Raw genomic sequence first — 24,483 nt, 5'->3', positions numbered from 1 at the left:
ATATATATATATATATATATATATATATATAATATTCAGTAGATTCCCTACTGCCAGTGAAGTCATTGTATGCTAAAAAGCGAAGAAGCACTGTACAGCTTGTTGGAAATCATGAGCCGTGCACACCTCACGAAATTCAGAGTTTCGAACCCACGACCGTCCTGGCCACTGGTCGAACAAGAGTGGCTGATCAGTAGTGTGGTTAGCTCTCACTAAGACAGGACATAGCGCCACTTATCTTTCAGTAACAGAAGACAACATCACATGGTCACGTATTTACGGGTTCCTGGAGTGATGGCTTACCACAGGGAGGTTTCACAATCCATAAGACCCACAGTAGACTAGAAGTGGACGTCAAGAAACATGTTTCCGAATATATAATCCAAATATGCCGAACCAACCCATGCGAAACTTAGTCTTTTCCCTTGCCCAGTGTCCAATTAGTACTGGCTATTAATTAGGCGTTTTTTGGGCGTTTGAAATTGTAAAGGATGACGTTTGCTGACATCTCTGAAATCCTCGTTTGTTACGCACACTAGCTCATATTCATCACTTAAAAATGATCTGTGTCTACTTCGGCCCGGTTTAAGAAACCGGTGTTGCACTTTTGAACTTTCGGCATCGATTTACGTGTTTGTTTATTCGCCACTAAATTGCACCATTCCTTCTTTTGTTGTTGGCATCCAGAAAATGATTTTACCAGATTGCTTTGTTTGGAAGTCAACATTTGGACCGTGTAGATTCTCATCTCTGAGAACAATGCACACTTAATTCCTTTTGGTTGGGATCCCTTGGGCTAGTGTTTTTCAAAGCTGATACTATCTTACATCGTTTATGGGTTGTTTCTTCGTTTTTGTAGGAAATACTCGACCAGTGCCAAACGGACGGTGACAATTTGGTCTCCTGGTTGCACGAAAACTATCTGGATTTCACCCCCCACATGAGTGCTACTCGTTGGTCCTCCGATGGACTGAGTTGGTCGGATGCATTTCTGTCAGGTGGAATGAATTGGCGTCTTGGACTGACCGCTGCGGCCGATTGGAATAGTGACAGGTCCTCAGGGGGCAACAGCACAATAGGAGCCAGCCGACACTACTCGGCCCTAGTTACTTCGCGCACTTTGCTATTGGCACGTGATATGCCAGATCGAGATTCCGGAGGAAGAAACAAAATCCCAAGGGTGAATCAGTCCCGAGGATTTCATCCTTTCCGATCTCCCACGTTACAGACTTATTGGCGATCGGCAACCGATAAGCTGGATTGCGTAGTTGATATCCTCCGTAATCGATACCATACATCTGATGTGAATTTGGCTTTGAAGGTGATATCTGGCCGACGAAATCTGTTGCTCGATCTTATCAGTTTGGGTCTCAAAACACCTATCCTGAAGAGCGTGTTGTCTTCAGGTAAGCAGCTACTTGTTTCCAGTCAACAATATGTGCTTCCGGCTTCAACTGACTTACAGTTTCAGTCACAGCGTTTCCGACTTCCAGTCTTTCCGCCGAGGCACCAATATTTTTCTCAATAAGTTGTCAGTTTTCAATCGATTGGAAAAGTTTGGAACCGATTGAGAAGTCATCGTTTCAGAAGAGCTTGGTAAGCGATCGGTAGTTTTTATTTGGGCAACTTTTCGCTTGTGACACAAAAGCTTCATCAGGCCAAGTGAACAGGTCACCAAATTGGTCAGGTTATACGACAGACGGGGAACCAATCAGTAAGTCCTCTTCAAACTAGAGCAGTGTTGAGTGTCAATTAACGGCTCTTGTCGGCTGGTGTGGGGGCCAAAATCTTGAATTGATAGGTTGGAGCGGAGCGAAACGTTACTCGAATAAAAAACTACGATTGTTTACCAAACTCTTTTGAAAAGTTGTCAGTTTGTTTCAAAGAGTACGGATACGAATACAGTCATACAATGGCATGCCTTTCGCCGCCTTCCAGGATTCTTACTGCGTGTGAACTGACCTATCCTCTTCAACATATATAGCGACATTAATGTTGCACAGCCGAAACGGGTTTGCTTCAATAACCCTGCTTTCGAATGGGTAGTAGATGTCATGTACTATGACCTAGGTCGTGTCGTAGATGATACCTAAAGAACACCGTGTACGATGGTTCGAGAAATGTCTGACCTTATGGGTCAGTTGTGACGAATAAAAGTGGGAAAATAGGCAAGATGAACCGCTTCGGATGGACAAACGGTCTATTTGTCGATCAGAATTTAATCAAACTCCGTGGCACAATGGTTCCTTGTGGTGTAGTTCGCATGTCTTATTCGTCGTTCTACTTTTCACATTACAGCATGTCGTCTCTCTCATGCGCACAACAAATTTCACTGCCCATTTGTTGTTCCAGAGGATTTCGGCCTCTTCTCTGGATTCTGTGCATTTCGTAAAACCATCAGTCTTTCCAAACCACCTACCGCTGACCGAGTCAACAAACTGGCCAAAGTGGACATCGAGAATGGGGATCAAACGTGCTGGATGTGTCCGCAGGATGCAGCACTTGAGGGAGAGTTGTTACCCATTGAGGAAGATGACTCAGACGAATCTGGCGGCCGTGGTCGTTGACCCATCTGCGTGTGGACACTCTCTGTTGGAGTTTAAGATTTTACTTTTGCTACGAACTGTTTTATCTCTCATAAATATTGATTCACCTGACCTTCTCCTTGACCCCTTCACCAAGTGTCAGGTGGTCGACCATCAGCAATATCGTCGTTCAGTTGTTTGTTCTTTTCAGCCACTGATTTACTGTGAGGGACACAAGGAAAGCAGGCCAGATAATTGAGGAAGCGCGGTGTATTTCTGTTGTGTAATGGCCTCCTGTGGGTCTTTTGCAAGCGTAAGCGTCGAGACTCTGAGAGCACCTGTTATTCAAAACAAATCCTCATTTCCTACTCTCTTGAGGATATTTCAACTGTTTATTCCTTCCATTTGTGGCCCAATGGACTCGGCCGTTTGGTTAGACACTTTATTGTCCGTTGATGTACTGTCGAAGAATCGAATTTTGTCGAGAAATGATCCTAGGCGATCAAATTCTCTTGATAGTATGAGGAGATTTTGAAACTTTTCATTGAGATTTCATCACGTATGTGAAGGCAAATGCTTACACTACTGATAAACCATAAGTAGCTTAGGATAATAGTTCGAAAAGACGCGAGACTTCTGTATCAGAATTTGTCACTCGAGGGGACAGTCAACACGGGACTACATTGTGTTGATTTCACGATTGAACTGACATTATATCCTGTCTAGGTGCGAGTTAATCATATTGCTGATCAGCAGCTCGTGACCGAAAGGTTAGATGTTTAGACTACTAGCCGGGTTGGGAACTCGTTGGAGTTTCATGAGATGCGCGCTGATGATGATTCTAATTAGGAAGAAGAAGACTATACGACGCTTCTAAGCTTTTTCAGCATATATTGGCTTCACTTACTGGAAGAAATATCGATCTAATTGTGCGTTTGTGATGGACTTTGGATCATCCAACGCCACTTTGCTTCACTTGAAGAGACTGTGAATGGAACTGCGCGTGTAGTTCATCGGTACCCCCTTGACGGTCATCCTTCTGGATTCTCATGGGAATGCGTTCTCCGAAAACCCGGGCTAATGTGGATATCAGGAGGAAAAACCGTGATCCGTTATTGATGGGTCCACGAGACGTGACCCAATAAAGAACACGAAGAGTTAGAACGATGCTTTTCGCCTGGCGTTTAATGGCAGTTTATCGGGTGTAAGAGATTAGTAGCAATAGGCGATAGTGCTGACCAACTGGATTGCAAACCAGTGATCGTTTGGTCAGAATCCACGTCCTTTACTGAGAGTGGCGTCAGCGTCAAATATAGTTTGAACATTGTTAATTGCTTGGATGGTGGTTAATCTGCTCCCCGGGCTATCATTATTCCAACACATTACCAATAGTTTGACCATACGCGTATCAGTGTGGCAGGATACAACGACACTGCACCAACGCTCACTAACGTGTCATCATCTGTGAAATCGAAAGGCTCAAATTTTAAAAGTTAGCTTAAAGCCCAGAAGCCGGATGGCCTCTATGGCTAGTAATCTTGTCTTTGTCGTGTGAATGATCTTATTTTGCGTCTGCGGGAAGTAGTGAAGTGGACGTATGATGCGGCCTGTAAAACTCAAACTCCGTCATGATATATGCTGTCCACATTTTCGGAAGTCTCTGACGCTAATCTATCGCAAAGAATGACTGGATTTCATTATGCTGGATGTCCTACCCACTGATGTGGGTAGCAGAACGCAACTGTTGTGTGGTCGAGTCTATCTCCATGATGGAAGATTTGTCACCGGTTTCTGTTCCTCTGCATTTTTCAGGAAATACAGCATTTATTGGTCCGGTACAGTTTAATATGGAGACTATATTATTGGGTTTGCTACCCAAGTCAGAAAGTAGGCGATTAGATAAGTGTATCATAAAGAACGTTTTCCCATTCGTCCCCCTAAAGTGATATCCAATGAGTGGTTCATTTCATTTCTTCACGACAGCGTCCTTTCTCAAGTACAAATAGTGAATCACGAATATGACGGCGTCCAAATTCCACTGTATTACTACTTGGCAGATCTGAGACAGTACAGTTGGACTGATGTGATGTTCTGTGCTAATCCTCAGTAGAGACGAAGGTTTTCTGAACACCGTATATGTTTTTCTTCTCCCGGTGGTTTCATCCAGACGATGGGAAATGTGCGACATCAGAGACTTGGGGAATGAAAATTTTCGGCTTTATTTGTTCGTGAATTTTCCCGCAGCATATGACGAATAACTGCTGGCGTAAATTTCTTGCAGAATATAACACTGAATAAGTGTCTTATACTACAGGGTAAAAACTTACCTCTTTTGAAAGAAATAGCTCATTGAGATGTCGGTTGAAATTAGCCGATCCGAAAGCAGTATCGTTCTCTCGTGGCTGCAGCCATCCACTAGAGAAAGCTGGTTAACATCCCCGCACAGTTCACTTTACCGCTTGTAACGATCTCAAGTATTTTCATAAAGGAAACTACTCACAAGGTTGCTGAAAACGCTTCGACAGCCCACGACCGGTTTTGCCCTTCTTGGGGCTCATCAGATAGGCGCAGTATCCGAGTTTTCGTCAACCTTATGTTCTACTTGAACCCAAATTGGACCGTTTTCGAGAAAAACAATCATTTGCAAATCAATTTGGTTTTCACGGGAGACTCAATCGAATCTCTTGTTTATGATATTGTACTAGTATTCCTATGAGTCGTTGGTAGTATCGGAAAATTTGTAAAGTCCAGTAGCGATATGGTCGTATTAGTTTGGTCACTCTGTGCCGAACGACCGTACAGTTCTTCCAGCCTTGTTTTGAATCACTGACTGTTGGCACTTAGTGGATCTCTAGGAGGGCTTGAAACACTATTGAGTGTTTTCACGTTGATTAGTTTGTTGCTCTTTAAGCCATGAAGGGCCACCAAATTATTTTGCAAGGTAAATAATCCAAGTCATGAAATAGGTTTGGAACAATTCAAGAGATCTGTTCATTGGGTTTCCTCTTAGAAATAAAAATCATGTTGGAGTAAGACTGCAGTAGCACTATATAATCACGAATGTCAGCATCGTTTCTTGGTTTTTTAAGTTTAGCCTAGACAGTAAAGTGTGGTCGAAAAGCTGAGATGTCCAATCCGGACCCCTAGCGACTGACGACCAAGGGTGTTGTCCACCAGCGAAAAGCAGGTCCAAAAACAGACAGAGAGCGTTGTCTCGTCGATGTTGCAGAATGTAGGTGGCTCGGGTGTTGCTCTGCCGAATGTCATCCTCAGAAACACCAACAACCAAACCGATGGGTTTCCTGAAAGGATTTGACTTGAAACTTCAGTCAGCTTCATCCGAACAAGCAAAAAGGCACTACAGGCCTCCATGAGAAAAAGACCTGTGTCACGTGTCATCTTCGAGATTTTGATGGAGGAGCTTTAGCCAGAGCGTTGTATCTTCTCCATTTACCGTCTTCAGGGCGTTTTGTCATCTTCAATGGGCCCACTCGTTTCTTGTGATTACTCACTTTTTCTATCCTCTGGGTAAGTCAAATTCTCTTAACCATGTATTCAATCGAACCAAATCAATAGTTTACCTACCGTTCTTAGTGTAAAAATGATACCAGTGCACACGGAAGAATACATGCTTACGTAAATTCCAGTAAAGGATATATGCGTAACGTTGATAGCAGAGTGGTTCGAACGGTAGACTGAGCAGTGAAAAGTTCGCCTTCAACGACACCTCTTAAACTTGCTGTATAAGTTTGGGTTTCTTTTTGAATTGAACTCCCTGAGCGAGCAGGTTCAATGTTCAAAATACGATCACCCATGCGCACTTTTGTTTACGTTTTAAATTCGTGACTTTAGGCAAATGAGTTTTGGAACGAACTTTTCTCCCAAGAAGTTCGGAGTCGACTGCACTGGACTTTGTCGCTAATCGATTCGAATTTCTCGGCGCGTGCTAAAACGTGCGACACGATGAGCTGGCATGACTGCTACAAACTCCGACCCTATCACTTCCCTGGAGCAGGAGCTGCATTCACTGTTTATTGGTGCCAACTTATGCTATTGTATTATTTATTGGCCTAAGGGACAGATATTCGCAATAGGACTGTCGCGGTTGACGTAAGCGGCTTCCCCTCTACTTGAAGTGTAATTGGTTGTTGATCATGGGGCTAGTGATCTGTTCGCCGAGCTTGGCTTGCAAACGTTTCGTTACCATACGAGGAGACATCATCAGTGCGCAGTTGGGTGGGTACTTCTTCCTTGCCTGCGTGCGTTTATGTAGCATTCGAAGGCTATCTGTTATCTTCTGGCGTGATTAACTACTTGAAGTGTAACGAATTTGGTGAATCCATTGGTCCGTTTGTGATTCTTCTTGCGTGGTGGTCTGCGTTCCTTTGTGTTGATCGGTTATCCCAACGCCTTCTATTTTTATTAGCTTGTTCTCTCTAGCCTTCGTTCGCATTGCGTTGTGGTCTGATGTTCTTGAGTTTGATTGGTTGCTTCGGCCGCCCTATTTTCTTCACCGTGGCGGTTAGTGTCCCTGCGTCCGCCGGTTGATTTGGTGCTATTATTCGGCGCCATCCAATTGATGTGTCGGTTTGAACGGTGCTTTCCTCCTTCTCTTATGAGTTCCTCGTAGCCAATCACCTCAGAAGATAGCAGATAGCCTTCGAATGCTATATAAATGCACGCAGGCAAGGAAGAAGTACCCACCCAACTGCGCACTGATGATGTCTCCTCGTATGGTGACGAAACGTTTGGAAGCCAAGCTCGGCGAGCAGATCAACAGCCACCTGATCAGCAACCAATAAACTTACCCGAGCTACCAATATTTCAACACATTACCAACTTGAAGTCTTGACACTTAAACTTGCAGGTAGAGGCTTTTTGTTGCAAGTGGTACCGTTCGTCAATTAATTTGAAAACCGCGCTAGAGTGTAAGTTACGGACAACGGATGTCTTCCAATTAATATGTAGTGCTCAGTGGTTTGAATAATCTCTAGACCTTAATCACTGTGTTTCCACTACCGAGTTTGGAGTGACCTATTGGCTGTTTACTAGGCACACTTTCTAAGGATCTGTAAAGCATACCACCACACAAGAAATCACTAGTACCTTGATGACCTGACCCCATTCAACAGTTACTCGAAACCAGTATTAAAATGCTGGATGAAATGATAGGCTACTTAACAAAGCTTACAAACTTCCTCGTCGTCCAGAATGAATGTGACCTATTTTTCGGAACTTTCCGATTTATCTGTTACTGTGCTGGATTGGGAAAGGTAGTAGTAGTCCATGAAACGAGTTTTTTCTCTGACGTTGAAATCAAGGGATAATTGGCTGAATAGTGCTTTGCATAATGCACTGTTTCATCGGAAATACTGGGTTATTCGCTTTTGAAGAATCAATATTCCACAAATTAAGTCACCCCTGCAAAGCATCTAGGAGAGGTTATTCCATCATATCTTGAAACTCAACTATGATCAAATATGTGCACAATCACCAGCGAAAGCATTCATATGACTAGGATATATTTTTCATCCATTAGGTGTCAACCGAGTGACAGTAAAAAAAAACACCATCCAAATCTAAAAAGCCTTTTCGCGGTGTGACTAACCGTAAGAATACGTGTGTGTCTCATTAGGTTAGAAAGCGCCATGGTTTCTACGGAAAGATTAGAACTAAGGAACCTAGCATAGAACCAGCATATGTCAAACCGCCGTTGTAAATATTTGGTCTCTCTCTCTAGTGACAATTTTAAGCAAGCATTGTTTGCACTCGTTTCAGATACTTTTCACTAAATAATGATACAATATTTAAATTAACACCAACTCCAGTGCCTTTTGTTGAAACGGAATTATTCAGAGTAACGCAGTATCCTAATTTTGAGGATGGGGGGGGGGTAAATGGGAAAGTCTAGCAACGCCTACCAATTATACCAGTTCACCAACCTACGGAGCTAAATTAAAGGGACTACCATATAAGTGTAAGGTTGATAACTCCACTACTTCCCCATCTATCCGGTTGCGAATTGGATGACATCTGATTTTGTCAATGAGTCCGGTACTTTCATAACGCCGCGGAAAGAAATTTCCAAACTCATTGCTGACTTTCCACTGATTAACGTTCGCCTTGTCATTTTGGCGAAATATGGGGAGCTCAGATGGTGCCAGGAATTACCTGATCAGCCACCGGTAACGTTCGCCTAATTAACTGGACTAAAGTGAATCAGGTGACAAGCATTTTATTCGTAATGCACTACTCATAAGGTTGTGGAAAACTCGTCGACAGTCCACGACCGGTTTCGCCCTTCATCAGGTAGGCGCAGTCCCCGAATTTCCGTCAACAAACTTATGTTCTACTTGAAACCAAATTGAACGAAGTTAGCAAAATTACTTCACTGCAAACTAATTTGGTCCTACGAGAGACTCCCCTGGAACCCAGCTGCATCTCTCGTTTATGATTTTTCCAGGCAACTGAATGTGCTGCACCAGGCCGCCTCATGTTTCGGCCGCTACGATATTCGAGATATCGCGATACATGTATATCTTTGTAATGTACCACTCATTAGGTTGCCGAGAATTTGTCGACGGTTCAAGACCGGTTTTGCCCCTCTTGGAGCTCATCAGTTGTGCACAGTCCCCGAGTTTCCGTCAACCTTATGTTCCACTTGTTCTAATTATTTCTGCCTCAGATACCACTCACATCAAATACCCGTTCTTTTGGAATCAATCCTTCATCGAACAAATCAACTGGACGTCAGAAAATGTATGCTGCTGATTTACTCATGGTTCTCATTATCAAGCAATCAACAATGTATAAGTCATTAGACAAGATGAGTGACTTTTAGGTGATGTTCGGTGGATCCAGATCCTTGGTAGAAGCGCGTTCGGTGGTCATATGATCAGTTCTTGTTTGTAGCTGTCTTAAGGCGAGTATGATTTGCTCACGCACAATCTAATGCGCTGAATTGAAAGCATTAGTAGACAACCGGGAAGAGATATTTGGGTGGGAAAACCTAGACTACAAAGGGTCATGAATATCTCAAGGTTCCGAATACTATAACACTTTAGATGGGGATGAGTGGAGTTCCTCAAATAACGCGTGGATCAGAAGTGAACGTTGGCAAACACTCTCAGTTGCACACAAACTTAATTTGAAATGAGGTCCAATTTAATCCAGTCGAATATGTCGTTCGTGATGGTCGGCTTAAAATGTATTTGCTGCATTGGACGCTTCATGTTTTGGTCGATACGATACTCGAGATGTCACAAAACATCTATGTCCAGACGTCACGCACTACTCATAAGGTTACTGAGATCTCACAACCTCTGGCAGCTTGGTAGAAACTTGGGAACTGTGCCTACCTGGTGAGCCCAAAATTGGGCGAAACCGGTCATGGGCTGTCAGAGAGTTTTTGGCAAGCTTATTAGTAGCGCGCTATACCCAGAAGCGAATTTATTCACAGAATCGTGCGCCAAATCATTCAGCTAGACTGCAACAAAATACTCGTGGTGTTCTAGTATCTTATTTTTACCCCAGCTGAATGGAAAGCGTTTTTAAGGGAGAGGAGGGTATCGTTCCTGATCCAAACCACTGGCGCTTGTATGACGACATTCATATCAAGAAGGAAATCACGGACATGGTGCGATTTGTTGTTTTTCCACAGACCACTGAATGAAACTTCGGAAACGGTCTTCGTTTGTGATCCTTCTGGAAATTTGAGATTATCCGATTTGGGCATTCAACTATCCACGGAGTCTCAATATACCGGAAACGACATGAAAGAGGTTGTGAGTGAGGACAGAGCAAGGGAGTCATTTGGCACCCGGTTGCATTCCTGATCGGTGAATACGGTACCCCAGTATGTTCACTTTTTATGCATACCAGACGATGTGATCCGCCAGCGCAGATTATCCTGCTTTTATATCCAGCTTGTTCGGATTTAGGCGGTTCATTTAACTTGTGGTGGGAAGACAATCACTCATCAGGAAACGGGCATTTGTTTGGACTTTTCTTTTGCAGATGCACATACAGTAAGCGTACTGTCCTCAGTGAGATCTTATGGCAAGTCAGTTCAATAAAATCAAACGAACCTTGGGCATATCTACAAACTCACAAAGCTAGCGGACCAATTTAATTTGGATTTGGACAGAATAGCTATCAGAATAAACTACCTTTAACTATTGAGTGGGCTTATTTTCAGCAATCACAACGCTTTCAAATATTCTCCTCGTGGAAACCTTAATGAGTTGCAAAACGTGGGTCCAATTATTTGTAGTTTGCATACTGGAGTGATACAATGGCAAAAACACGATAGTCAAGTGAGTATTACAATACCGAACCAACTGCACGTACAGCTCCATACAGTAATCTCGTTAAACGCAAAGGAAAAACGAAACAGAATTTCAAGCCAGATGGTTCTCACTTATCTGCCCCTGGGCAATTCACCCTTGCCAATCCAATCCTCGTATCTTGCTGATCGAAGACGGTGAGGAAATTCCGTAGAAATGCAACTCCAAGCACAATAATATTCATGTCTTTTGTTTCGCGATGCTCAAAAGCGCTGTAACAATAAACGAATCCTTTGTCTTTCTTCTGAAAAAAGCGAACACAAAAAGATAGTGAATGGCAGCTGACTTTGTAGATATTCCCCTTATAGAGGGAGGCAAACTGCAAAATATATGTTTACGTCGTCGGCGAATTGCTCGTCACCCTCAGGGAATAAAGATAACTGCAAACGAGATCGAACGCTTCAGATGGTCCAGCCACTTAGGTAAATAAATGATACTAGGAAACATTTGCAACCGAGAAACCACTTCAAACAACGCTGTTTTGTTCACAACATGAACGGTAAAATTGTTTATCAAATTGCCCTCGACCCTTATGTATGTGCTTACCTCTCAGACATTCTCAAAAATAGTTAGGTAACTCTTGTTAGAAATCCGACCGTAAACAGAAACCACGCCACCCATAGTACCCATATTTAACCGAAGGCAGTGTTTTGTGCTTCTGGAAAGCCTGTTTTCACTCCGGCGTGTGTGATTTAGCCATGTGATTTAGCATGCTGGTATCGAACTAGGAATCTGTATCTGGGAATTGCAAAATGACAATGGCAAATGAGGTTTGTTTTGAGATATGAAAACCGAATTCCAACTGTCCGACCCAAAGATGTCGGCTTATGGCGGTCGGGCATCCGGACTGTGATAACCAGGGGGGGCTACACTATAGGATTACGAGAGCAGTAACGGGTCCCCATAAGTGATCAGCATCACCCTATTCATTAAAGTAGCCGTGGTCCCCCCATCCCTCGATAAAGGACGGCTTAGAAAGTGTTGACACATCGTCCAAAGGATGAATGTTGCCACCAGTGCATTATCCAACACAGTCGGAATATTTAGAAAAAAACAGGCGTCTGGTGCTGCTCGGAATGGCACTTACTGTGTACAGTGACTCCCAGTGTCCCAAAATTATACCTTACGCCCTGTGCCCTTGGGCTAGGTCACCCACGCACCACCCTTTGGGACAGACATTGGAGTCAAAAGCGCGGCATGTGGTGTCTAGTTTCTGCAATTAGAAAAATCCGCCTTCTCACAAATGACGCAAACCGCAAGCCAAAGCAACCTGGGACCTGGGGCGTAAGAACCGTATTGGATAAAAACGGAGGGGTAAGACTGAAAGGCAAGCTGCGCTTATGGCAAAAGAAATCTAGCACCAGTGGATGGGCTTAAATGGTTCAATAAGACTAGGCTACCTGACAAAGGAGAACTTTCGTAGGCTGGCTCCAGCTGTGCCTTCTAATGAAGTGGAACCGATCTAAGAACGATTTCGGATGACATGAATCTCATTGTAATGTGCCAATCGAACCGCAGCAACTCAAGAATGATGGTTGTTCGCTTCAGGCTATCAAAGACAAAGCTTCACTCGGTTCATACATCTGACTTGTTTTTGTATATTTACTTGGTATGCCAGTACACATTTGCGTTCTTCTCGGTTGGCACTTCCTTTGGATTTGAAAGAATCCCTAGGGTCTTATTGAATGCATCTTTTAAGTAGTATTTCCGATGATGTTTCGGTGGTTGCGCTTTCGGCACGTTTCCCACTCTGAAATGAGAGGATCTCCCCACCAATCAGCAGCAGTTTGCATTATTTGGATGAACCCCTGTCACATGGAACCAAATCTTTCAACTTTATTTTCGAATTGTGCGGCGGAATTACAGAGACTGACTATAGGATTCGTTTACGTGGTGTCTCGTTTTGTTCTGTATATATATATATATGTATATATATATATATATATATATTACNTTTGTATATATATATATATATATATATATATATATATATATATATTACAAAACCATTAAATTTTACTGGCATTAAAAGTAGAGGTACGTCTCTCAGGCAGAATAGAATCGAACTGGTTCACAAGTAACACACCAATCATAATGTTGCCGAAGAACTTTGGCGGGGTCACGACTGGTTCCATTTTATTTGAGGCTCACCTGGTAGGCGTAGTCCCCGAGTTTTCCGACAATCTGTGAGCACAGATTGAGACATTTAGGCAGATACCTTTATTTGCACACAATAGAATCCAACTATTATTCAGTTTACGAAGATAAAAGTATTCGTTAGTTTGAACACTGGAATGCCGGTACGCAAAAGGATGCAGAGATGATCTATGACGCATCGCATGCTGGTATTTTCAGCTCAAATAGAGGCCGAGGGTGGAATGAAGGTCAAGTTGACTTTTATCCAAAATAGCACATCAACCATCACTTTCAGATGACGAAACCTCCACAAAGAACCTCACGCTACCAACAATCTATGAGTAGCTCAGTGGAAGAGTAAATTTCACCCGATGAGTGAAATTTCCATCTGAGAAGTCGTTGCTCGAGGAGTTAGTCAGCACGTGTGACCACGTGATGTGGATCCCGTGGTTGAAGGGTGAGTGAAGCCATATCCTGTCTAAGTGAGAGTTAATCACACTGCTGATCAGCCGCTCGTGGCAGAAAGGTCACGTGTTCAAACTAATAGCCGGGAGCTCTCGGGTTCGAGACTCTCCGGAGTTTCGTGAGATGCGCACTGCTGATGATTCCCAATAAGGATGAAACAGCTGTACAGTGCTTCTCGGCTTTTCAGCATAGATTGGCTTTAGTCACATCACGAAATCTTCACAAAACACCCAATCCTCCTCACACTATCAAAAACTTACAACTACCCCTAGTCAGGACATGAACAAATAATGCCTTACGAAAACGTTGTCTGCTTAAATTCCAAAGGTAAATTAGTCCAGGTAAATTAATTCAGTTGCCTGAGAACATGATAAACGAGAAGACCAAATTGGTTCCCAAAAGAAGGTATATTCGTAACTTAATCCTCCTTCCGAAAGGTTAATAGAAAAAAAGAAAAATCATGCGGACTTAACGGCACGTTAGCCCCTCAGAAATTTTAAACTTACAATCCTGATGTATTCTTTATAGGTGATAGTTGCTCTGTAATTGCCAAAAACAAACGTGATATCTGGTAGTTGGTCAATATTGTCACACACCACTTCGACGCCTGTTGCTGTATGTTCCACAACTGGAAATCGGCGATTGATATGGTTGATAACATTTTTCGGCCCAATAATAGCCTCTGTTCCTGTATCAAGCGATGCAGTTAAGGAGCGCCTGTAGGTGGCTTCGGTACCAATCTTGATCCTGAAATTTGAAATATCTTCAAGCTATTATTGATCGGTCTGGAACCCAAATCAACTAGAAATAATCGTCCGATGGTACCGGAACTTCTGGCTATAGTTATAGCATGGCAGACTTTACAAATGTAAGAGGCAGATACGTTACTTCTCACTGATACATTCTCCAGCCAGTCGCTGCTTTTGACCAATGAGTCTAAGGTAATCAAACAAGACACCTAATTCTGGAGTTGACCACACTGTTTTCGCACTATCAGTAACGGTCACTTTCTACTATGAATTCTATTGTGTGTTCACCCCTGTTCGCATTCACGTTCCGTCCGCAGTGTGTAGCCAAATAATGCGCCCGATCGTCAACGGGCCGAAGCTTTTCCCAGTTCAGGCTGCTACGTTGTATGCTCTGTTCATTTTCAGAATAAATGAAACTGTATGAAGATCAGTCGCTGAATTTTAGAATTAGTCTTTTCATCACTCTTTCTGGAACAAGCCTTCTGGCGGGCGCCGTTATTGCTGTTAAAAACCACCAGGAGGGATAGAAATTTACTTGAGTGTCACCTCTACTTGAACTCACTGGATGCGCAGCCCTGCGCTGTGACATGTGGTACCGGTCAGTTCATCAGCACAACCAGGGAAGACACTGGTTGATTGTTTGAGGCTTCAGGTTAATCAATCAAGCTACCTAAAGTGTGGTCGCGGTCATCTGCTCGCAACTTCATCCGGTTCACCTCGGTCGGGAAAATTAGATGCAGCATGGTCTGATGCTATCCACTCGAGGAAGGCCAGCTTCCGTAACGACCTCCGTCAGAAGACAACTCTTCGGCCGATACATTCATCTGCAGATCAATCCGGTTTTCACAGGAGACTCACCTGGATCCCAAATAAATCTCTAGCTTATGATATTCTTCTTCAGATTTAGTCCAAGTTCATACAGTTCGGATTCATTTTTAACACACGGCTGATGGAAAACTCGGGAACTGCGGCTATCTGATGAACCATGCGCTGTCGAAGAGTTTTTCAACAACCTCACCAGCAGTATGTTAAGTTTATATGGTTCTTTTTTTATTTGAGTAACGCACTTCGCAACTGTTTTTTTTTCCGGTTGTGCACTTTGAAAATATGTGGCCAAAAACGGTTGGACTAATTTCATGCATTGTCACAAGCTGATGAAGAACAATGGGATGCTAGGAGAAAAAACCCCACAGTTAAATGGATGGGGTTTCGCGCTTAGCTTTTTTGGTATGGCGGATACTCTATCAAGAAGCTCCAATGAGGGGGAAGAGGGCTTGCCTCTTCTATTTAGAAGCACCCACATTAGCAAACCTGGCTGCAGTACCAGCGGTGCCATTTTTCGTATAGTTCGTTTTTCCGAAGCAGTTACTGACACTTCTCGTTCGGCTTTCAGATAGGTCTCCCACACGTCAGGTGAGACTTCACACGGCAAAACTTTGAGCGATACACTTTATGCGTTTTAGCGAGTTCGTTTCCCAAAATAAGTCCAGAAATTTTGACTAGTCAACAGCCAGCGCGTTTTGCACTGCTTACGAAAAAAGGAAGTTTGACAATTATGAAAATTCTAGCTTTGTTTGTCAAGCGACAACCTTTTGGGATGATCACATCTAGTTTTCGTGGGATCTTTTAGAGCATTCACAGTCGCTAACTGATAATCAAACAAGCCACACTTCAACTATGTGGGGAAATGATGACAGCAGGCTGAGCTCAAATAGCATAGCTACGCACTGCATGCCTTGCAAACCTGTAAAAAGTGTTTCAACAAAGACTACACATGCTTGGCCAAGCAAGTAGCTGAAAAGGCCGTCTACGGCCGCAACAAAAGCTGTTGAGTTGAGGTCTTAAGGAAGCCTTTGCGTGCTTCAATAGGTTCTGCGAGGTTCACATAACCCGCTGCTATTTTCGTTTGACCTACGGTGGAGTAAGAACCACTTGGTCACGATGTTAAGGTAACATAAACAATACGTTTAATCACACTTGAAGACTTGGACGTTATTTTGTTCGGTTGAGGCACCGAAATCCTGGTCATCTTTCATCGGGCCTTCACGATTCCCGGTTGTGTGTCTCCTCTTTACTTCAGAGTTGTTTTCAAACCTGAGCATCCGACTATGAGCATTCGGATTTCATCTATAAGGCGCCTAGTGGTATTAATCATTTTACTCTTTGGTAAATAGACTCAGGAGTAAAAAGAACTCCTTCGCAGTATTGCTATCGATGAGGCTATTCTGACCGTTGACCGACGTTAAGTGCATTTTATCATTGTGTTAGCCGCAGTTCTCTTACACCAACCTAGAAACAATTTGCTCAGTGATGTCATGTCACATGACCTGACGGTCGTTCACAGCCTCTTGCTATTCTCACTAACTCATAAAAACTGTGAAGTATGTGGACAGTCCCGACGTTTTGCTTGATCAAGCTGGCCGAATAAAACATCGGGCATCCGTTACGCTACTGTGTTACCGCTATCGTTACTGATCCAGCGACTGTTACCACTACCATCTTCTCTTACGTTACTCGTTGTTCTGATCGTAAAATTTTTTATGCATACAACTAATTTCTCCACACGGAATAAGTTCGCATGCGGTTCATATCTTCGAGCTTCATCGACAAAAGGGACTTTCAGTTTTGAAACTAAAGGCTGTGCGTACTAGAAACCCGTACCATCGGAGTTTGATTCTGCAAGTAGCTTTTCAATAGGACTTTTTGACTGAAAGAATGAGCAAATTCTAACTTATCGGGTCTGACTGAGAGCTTGTCGAAGGTTAGATATTAAATGAATCTGATGTGCCCATATTGAAATTTTAGGAGTTACATACCACTCGCGTGACAGAAGCAAACACCAGTACACTTAACCTTATATTGAAACTCCTAGGTCCCTAATTTGGAGGTACAAAGTCAGATTGTTACTGTTACGTCAATACCAAACGGAATGTACTAAGTGTCTACTAACTGATGAGAAAAAAAGCAAACGTATGAAATCTAGCTAGACGTTATCCCTCGGGACTAATTCTAATGCCTGAAAAGGAGCATAGTCATCAGGAAAAAAGTCAAGGCGTGACTAACAGCTGAGTAATCACCGAATTCTGAAAAAGTATTTTTCTGTTAGGTGAACATATATCAAAAGCAGGGAACTGTCTTTATTATTATACAATAAACTCGGACTCCTAGCACGAAAAATGGTACACGACGGTCTGACCAACCAGGTGTTTTGGGCATACGTAAAGATAGGAAACGTGTTTGTGATGGACAAAAGTTTTCAGTCTCACAGATGGCTTGACTTACTCAGAAAGCTCCAGCCACCAAAAGTCCTCTTCCATGAGCGTCTGGTAGTAGATCGCTTCTGAGGCAAGGCCCGGTAATATTCCGCCAAAAGTTACCTCACCTTCCAGTTTTCCTGAATCGCCCATCCTAAAGAAATAACCAGTGTGTGGACCACCGGCCGAGAACAGTTTACACTGTTATTATGCATCTCTGCAAGAATGTATGGTTTGTAAACATCTAAATTCTGAAAAAAAAGTTTAGCTGTTTAACCGAACAGTGTTGTGTCGTTTTCATCATTTATTTGATTTGTAAGTTTGACAAGGAAAACAGCAGGTGTCATACATTTGGGCGAAAATACTCCCTCCACAAGTAAAGAGGTCAAAGAAGCGTTTTTCCACTTATTCATACTCTAACACATTCATGTATACTATGACATTGTGAACACTCTTGAAGCCTCGTTTTTATCTGTCTGCAGTGTTCTCGTGAAAAGTTAGGGGAGATTGTGTGTTGAATATGGACCATGATACTCTGGCATCACGTGTCATAAACCTCAATCCTGAAAATTGGAATCGAAAGTCACAGTACCGCCGTTGCAGAATTGGTGTTCCCGTAGAGCGAGCGCAATTTCTGATATCAAAATAACAGCACCTCTAAGAGAGTGTCAGGGCGCGCCCAGTCAGAAGAAAAAGTACATGTGCAGAGAGTGACGTATCCCCAAGGTCACCATCGGCACGACACGTCCGGAAAGTTGGTGAGTTGGCGGCTCTCACCAAACGGCTTAGCAACACACGACCAGCGTAGTGGGTCTGAGAATGTTCACGGCTGGAACACCACCATTGGCTGTACGGAGCGAACAAGTGAACGACCATATTTGGCCTATTAGTCATCCTATATATTTACGTAGACGCTCTGTATGTTTTGTCCTGGCAAAACAGCCGTGTCCGCAGTTCTCTGTCTTCTCCCTATCGCGTAGTCTGGCAGGCGCAGTGCAGGCGCACAACCAGTAGTTCGGCCATCACCGCATCGATACAACAGACAGATGTCTTGTAAAATGGTGTGATCTTCTTACCCTGCTAGATAAGTATTTACCATGGATATGGACGAGGTCTGAGTGTTCTGAGAGCTTGATAATGAATAGATAGTTCCACCGTCATAGAACTTACACACACGTTTCTCGATAACTTTGAGTTTATGCACCGTAGCTTTTACAGTCTGTTCAATGGTTCATTTCCGGCAGTTACAACTATCAATCGGCACCCATTACACACGTGTGTGCCCACCCAATGCACATGGGTCCAACGCAGGGTCTCTTAGAATGCTAGATCTCCCGGCCAAGTATCACCTGATCAAGATGACATTAGAACAGTTATTTTCATGTCTCCGTAAGCCAGGATTTCTGGGATACAAACGGACACTTTTTGCTGTCATTCTTAATTCCAATCACCTGATTTCATCAGAATTTCACCAATAACCAGAAAGCCAGGTGTGATGGCATGGAAAACAAAGGATCTGTTGCCGGCATTTTTGCATCGATGGAATCCATGCGAGAAACGTGTTTTAGAACAGATGGTTTCATTATCGGGATTTGGACTCGTAGAGCACTGCATGCAGCGTTTTTGAAGTTATCGATTGTGTAGTGTCGGTTCATAATGACAGAGCTGCTAGTGATGATGGGGAGTTGTAAAGAATCGGTCTACTTCAAACACTCGGTATAAATGTAAAAGGAATATTAACCGAATGCGGGTAGATGGACTCAAAGATTCTTGGAGCTCCAATCGGCGATACCATCCTTGGATAAGACCGGAGATTATGAAAGTGAACCCCGCATTATATAATTTATTTAGACTGATGAGGTTGGCATAAGTAACTCAGCCAAATCTACTTGGGTACTAGGAGTAGTGGGGGCAATGCAGAAAGAGTTGGTAAAATGCATTCAGTAAATGCTGACCTGTATAGCCAATATACGAACGTCATTTGGAGCACATACAGATTACCCCATGCCAGGATAGACTCATGAAAAACACGGACTCCCATCCTCGGACAGAAGCTACCCGGCGTACAAACCGAATTGAAGGAGTACAGACCATAACTCAACGCAGTCCGAAATGAATCAATGGGGTCCGGAGGAAGGTGTGTTCCAGTTAGCCAGTCTCCTCAAACACATCAGCTGGTTTTTGAGAACTACACAAATTCAAGCAGCTAATGAAAGGTAATGAAAGGCTTGCGGGCTAGCCGTTGAGCTTGGTGAAAAGCTCCGAGGCTACCAATATCCCAGCACATTTGCACTTTCACGCAGGCCATTAGGAAGCATGTGCCTTTCACGGTATATATTTCCCTACAGATCATGTCCATTCGCCACTGGCACATATACTATCTTATGGCTCGCATTGATAACTTAGCCGAGTAGACCAGTTTTCATTGATTCAGCGATAACCTGAGTATACTGTGGCGAACTGATCATCGTTTTTTTATTTTACTGCTCACAATCTGGTCACCTTGCTCAAGTGGATCATTCATGCGTTCCCCGAACTGGCTGTCCGTGATAAGGTGAGGAACATTCCTTTTGGGAACCCGTTTGGAAAGAAGAGTACAGAATACAACACAGGTAGCCTGAAGCACGCTATACAGATGATCTCCTGACATGGTGTACATATGAGATGCGCAGAACTTTGTGAGAGGTTCATCGGATGAGTCCAACCGGGTTCTAAGACACATAGTCTCATGCAGCTCATTTTTGATGGATTCTGATTTGGTTACCCTGGCTGGCATGCGCAGTTCAGTGTGACTATTCAACGTCTGCTTCTTTTGGCGATCATATTCTATCCATTTTCGTAAAGTAGTTGATCTATTCCCAAATAAATTTCCTGAGTCTTTTTCTTATCCATTACTCACTGTGCTTCATCATACTTCCAGAACCGGATCATTTTGTCCGGAATTCCGAAAATCCAGTCCAAACGTGGCGTCCTTGCACAAACTCACCTGTATGTGGCGCAGGTGTCACCCTTGAGGTTCATCGATGTCGTCCTCTCCTCGCACGGTAGACAGTTACAAATATTGCGCTCAATCCTCCTGTCCCTCGATTACGATAAAGCACAGGTGCAGTTATGTCAGACGATCGATTAGGCACGGGTATCTGATCGTCTTGGGGATGTGAAATAGACAGCTGATTGCTGACGCCTGCGCTTCCTAACAGACAGCAGCATGTTTCCGCCATCAATATAGACTTATCATAACAGCATTCACCAGAAGAGAAAACAAATGCTGAGATTAACCGTGACTAGGAGTATCCACAGGTGGGTTTGGAAATCGAGTAATTATGAACAATCCCTTAGCGATAATGCGATTAGAAGACGTTCACTATTGGAGCGAAGAATTTCTTGAGCACAAACTTTTCAGGAGCAGCCCAAGCGTTGCTCTTTATGTTTCAAGCTGAGCAGTCACATTAAATGTGGACAAATTCGCCAAGGACCACAAGATCATGCCACGTTGAAATAGCCCATCAGTAAGTGTAACCAAAGCAGAGCATTTTTGTGTCATATAAACGAACAAATCGATTGTTCACGGAGAAGTAGAGAAAAGGCAAGTCGACAGTGACGTCACTGTGGTAAAAGGTAAAATATGTTCAAGCATAGACAAGAGAAGTCGAGATGCAGAGGTCGGGTTCGAACCTCGGACGTTCCACTCGGTAAATCTGCGCTCTAACCACTGGGCCATCTAGCCACATGCGAACCCAAATATCAAGTCAAGGATACCTAGAAAACCATCAAGACAATTTGTCGTAGCCCACGACAATGTCAACTAAGAATCAACCAACTGGAAAATTTTCGGGATCGATTGGATAGTCACCGCCTGACAGAGGTTTAGTAAACGATCAGTGAATTTCGAAAAATACACTCATTTGAAAATCAGTTTAGTTTTCACGAGAGACGCAAGTGAATATCTCGTTTATGACGAAAACTCAGGGACTGTGCCTGGCTGATGAGCCACAAGAAGGGCGAAACCGGTCGTGGGCTGTCGAAGAGTTTTCAGTAACCTTGTGAGTAGTTTCCCTTATGAAAAATCAGTGGATTCATTGCTGCGGAACGTTTCACATCTGGCACAAAAGCTTCGTTAGGTCAAGTAATTACGTAACCACGTTGATCAGGTTCTAAGATAGTCAAGACACCAATCCGTGGGATTTTTTATGACTAGTCGGGTGTCAATCTGAAGTTCCTGTTTGTTAGTTAGTGGGGATGACTAAGATTTACGATAGATTGGTTTGAGGGGATTGTCTTCATGTTTAAACCGGATTTTGCGGTCTTGCCTTTCCAGTCTAGAACACCTTAATGGGATATTCCTCCTAGGGGGACGCTCACGGATTTTGTTTGCATAGGTGTCGGGAAAATTGGATTGGGTGGATAAGACTGGGAACTGCGTATACAAAATAAAATGTAACGACTGCGCGAACGTTTACACAGGTCAGGCGGCCATGGAATTGCGCAACAGAATCGATGAGCAATGCATTAACAGACCACCAATAAACGTAAATGAATATCAGGTGATAATCGAAGCTTGGGTAATGGTAGGGTACGCACCAGACACAGAAAACAAGACAGATTTTATACATTTGAACACTACGAGAAGGAGGCTAATATTCACACCACAGCAACTGGTGGCTGAAGTGGTGGAGATCGCCAAGAATAGAATAGAGGGAATAGAACTAGCAAGCGTGTTGAGAGCGATTTTAGATCGAAGCAGTGTGTAGTTATCAGCAAAACTGTCTCGGTCTAATAGTACAACCCCGAACGAAAAATTGGTAGGCCACATGCTATCAGTCGTAGCTGGCTATCTGAGATAAGTATGTGGATTGGAACCGTTTGTCACGTTTCCGACAGCTTAAGTTGCATTCGTCTCATCGTGAACACGTTGGATCATTTTACGCTTTTGGTGGAATTCGTTGTGACTGGTGAATAACCAGTGGTCTTTTGCAGAGATGGTGTCACTGTGCGGTTTGGCACGGAGAAAGTGGTCACAGATCAGAGCCCGTCCCAGAAGAATCCAGGAAATGCCATGGCACTGAACTATTCTCAAAAGAGGATATCTCTATAACACATTCAAGCCGTCTAGGTCACAGAAAAGATGTATTCTACGTTGAAACATTCGATCAATTGTTGTATATCTAAATGGGGTGAGAAGATATCAGATGCACATTCCATTTATCGAACGAGGTGTCGCAATCTGATTCAATATATAGGCGAGTTTTGATAATGGTTTTTGACATCTGCACAAAAACAGAAACAGATCAAAAGTTTTACTGTTCAGAAAGAAGGTAGCGGGAAGGCAGCCAGAGCATATTTTGAGATAGCCTACCATAGAAACGAGAGGTGATACGAGGGCTAAGATGACGTATAAGCATTATAATTTGGCTTGTATCAGAAGCAATAGAGGCCTACATTCAACGGTTCAGGAGCGAACAAATGCAGTAACTAACAGACCGTTTTATCTGAACTACTCAGCGCAAGGGCACGGGTTGCAAATAGATAATGAACACAGAAATCCACGAGTTGGTGGGAGGAAACCCATTGGAAGGCTTTACAAATTTCGTTTATGGTTCCTGCGCACAGCGTCTTGGATTCAAAGACTAGCCCCATTTCCAAATATTGAAGTTTCCAAACAAGCCCCCATACGGCATCAATTGCACTGGGTAGGTCATATAGAACAAATGGCCCCAACCCCCATCCCGAAGCAAATCATGTAGGAACATTCAAATAATGTTGCTGAGGTTTAAGAACGTCAGAAATTCCGCTTTTGCTTTAGTTAAGTTTGAAAAGCTTAACTCGTGCTTTCAAGTTTTGAGCAGATGTGACACTTGGCAAGTCGTCATCGACATGAGGTTGATGGATGATATGACATCTCGGCGCTTGAGCACAGGCGTATTACACGAAGTCGTCTTCAATGTTAGGTATAAACTTAACCACATGGACCTCTACAGTCTGTGGGTTCATGTGCCTCAGTAGGATCGGATTCACCGATCCCAAACGTACTCCCTCTAAAAAGTCACAAAAGCACAACGTTCATTAGTAAATTTGACTTGGAACTCTGATCAACACTGTCCCTGCCCTATGGTCTGACACGAAGTGCCATTAGCCATCCAATGACTGGTTGAACGCCAGTCTGTCCATTCCCATCTGTAGGTCGTGGTAAAGTGCATCTTCAGAAAGCCATATTACGGCTGTCAGCCGGGTGATACTTGATCTAGAACATTCCGCGCTCCTTCCAGACTTATCATTCCTTATACTATTCGATTTAATCTTAAGATAACTTTGCTTTTTTTAATAAATTATCATTGTTTTTTTATAATAAATTATCACGGGAAAAATCAGCGGCAATAGTGATTCTGTTGCTAAACCTAGTACAATGAAACGAGCAATTTACACAGAGATAGCTTAGCGTTAATCGCAACATTTGAAATCATTATTGAAGCAAATGCTTCCAGAAATCGAAGGGCTTTTCTTTCGAAATGGTCCCTGTCTAGAATCCGGAACTGAGAATGGCTCGGACAACGTTCTACTTATTTTTTTCAAGAAACTCAGTTCTACTGAATACTGTCTAGCTCACTTCATAGCCTGTCTGTGAGCTCGAGATTGCTCAGTGTTTAGAGGGCGAATTTACCGGATGGAAGATCCATGGTTAGAACTCAGCTTACCACATATCGACTGCAACCTGTTTAGGCTTGGACAACCTCTTGCTTCCCTCAGGTGACAGGGCAGCTAAGCACACAAAGTGTGTTACGGCTGAGCGATCATTATTTCTATCACGGATGCCAGTAGCCAATAAATTGACATAACATCTGATTACCCAATTAGCGAAGTACACTCATCTGAGTAATGCATTGTGAACTGTATGCCCACTTCTTTTATAGACTCCTCTAGTGAACATCCCCGCCTCCCCACAAACCTGAGAGCGGTGCAAGATAGAAAACTCACGGACAAACGTGAAAGGTGAAGATCGGGTGTTGTATAT

General features: G+C 43.3%; 2 protein-coding genes across 2 annotated transcripts in view; one reads left to right on the top strand and one right to left on the bottom strand.

Annotated features, from left to right (window-relative positions):
• The window catches only part of T265_05138 (hypothetical protein), a gene marked incomplete at both ends in the record, with an annotated part of 24,553 nt that extends 21,705 nt beyond the window's left edge, over positions 1 to 2,848 (top strand). Inside the window, 2 exons of the mRNA XM_009170062.1 lie at positions 860 to 1,406; positions 2,353 to 2,848. Coding sequence (XP_009168326.1) covers positions 860 to 1,406; positions 2,353 to 2,567 — 762 coding nt within the window. The remainder of the gene's footprint in view (positions 1 to 859; positions 1,407 to 2,352) is intronic.
• An 11,129-nt stretch (positions 2,849 to 13,977) lies between these two features.
• On the bottom strand, positions 13,978 to 17,627 carry T265_13694 (hypothetical protein; the record flags this gene model as incomplete). The annotated part of the gene is made up of 2 exons (XM_009170082.1): positions 13,978 to 14,218; positions 17,503 to 17,627. Coding segments are annotated over 2 exons (366 nt in total), but the record flags the coding sequence as incomplete, so codon positions are not given.
• Positions 17,628 to 24,483: the final 6,856 nt, after the last annotated feature.

This window comes from Opisthorchis viverrini (genome assembly GCF_000715545.1).
Source record: "Opisthorchis viverrini unplaced genomic scaffold opera_v5_96, whole genome shotgun sequence".
Taxonomy (NCBI): domain Eukaryota; kingdom Metazoa; phylum Platyhelminthes; class Trematoda; order Opisthorchiida; family Opisthorchiidae; genus Opisthorchis; species Opisthorchis viverrini.
This window is presented reverse-complemented; position numbering and strand designations above follow the sequence as displayed.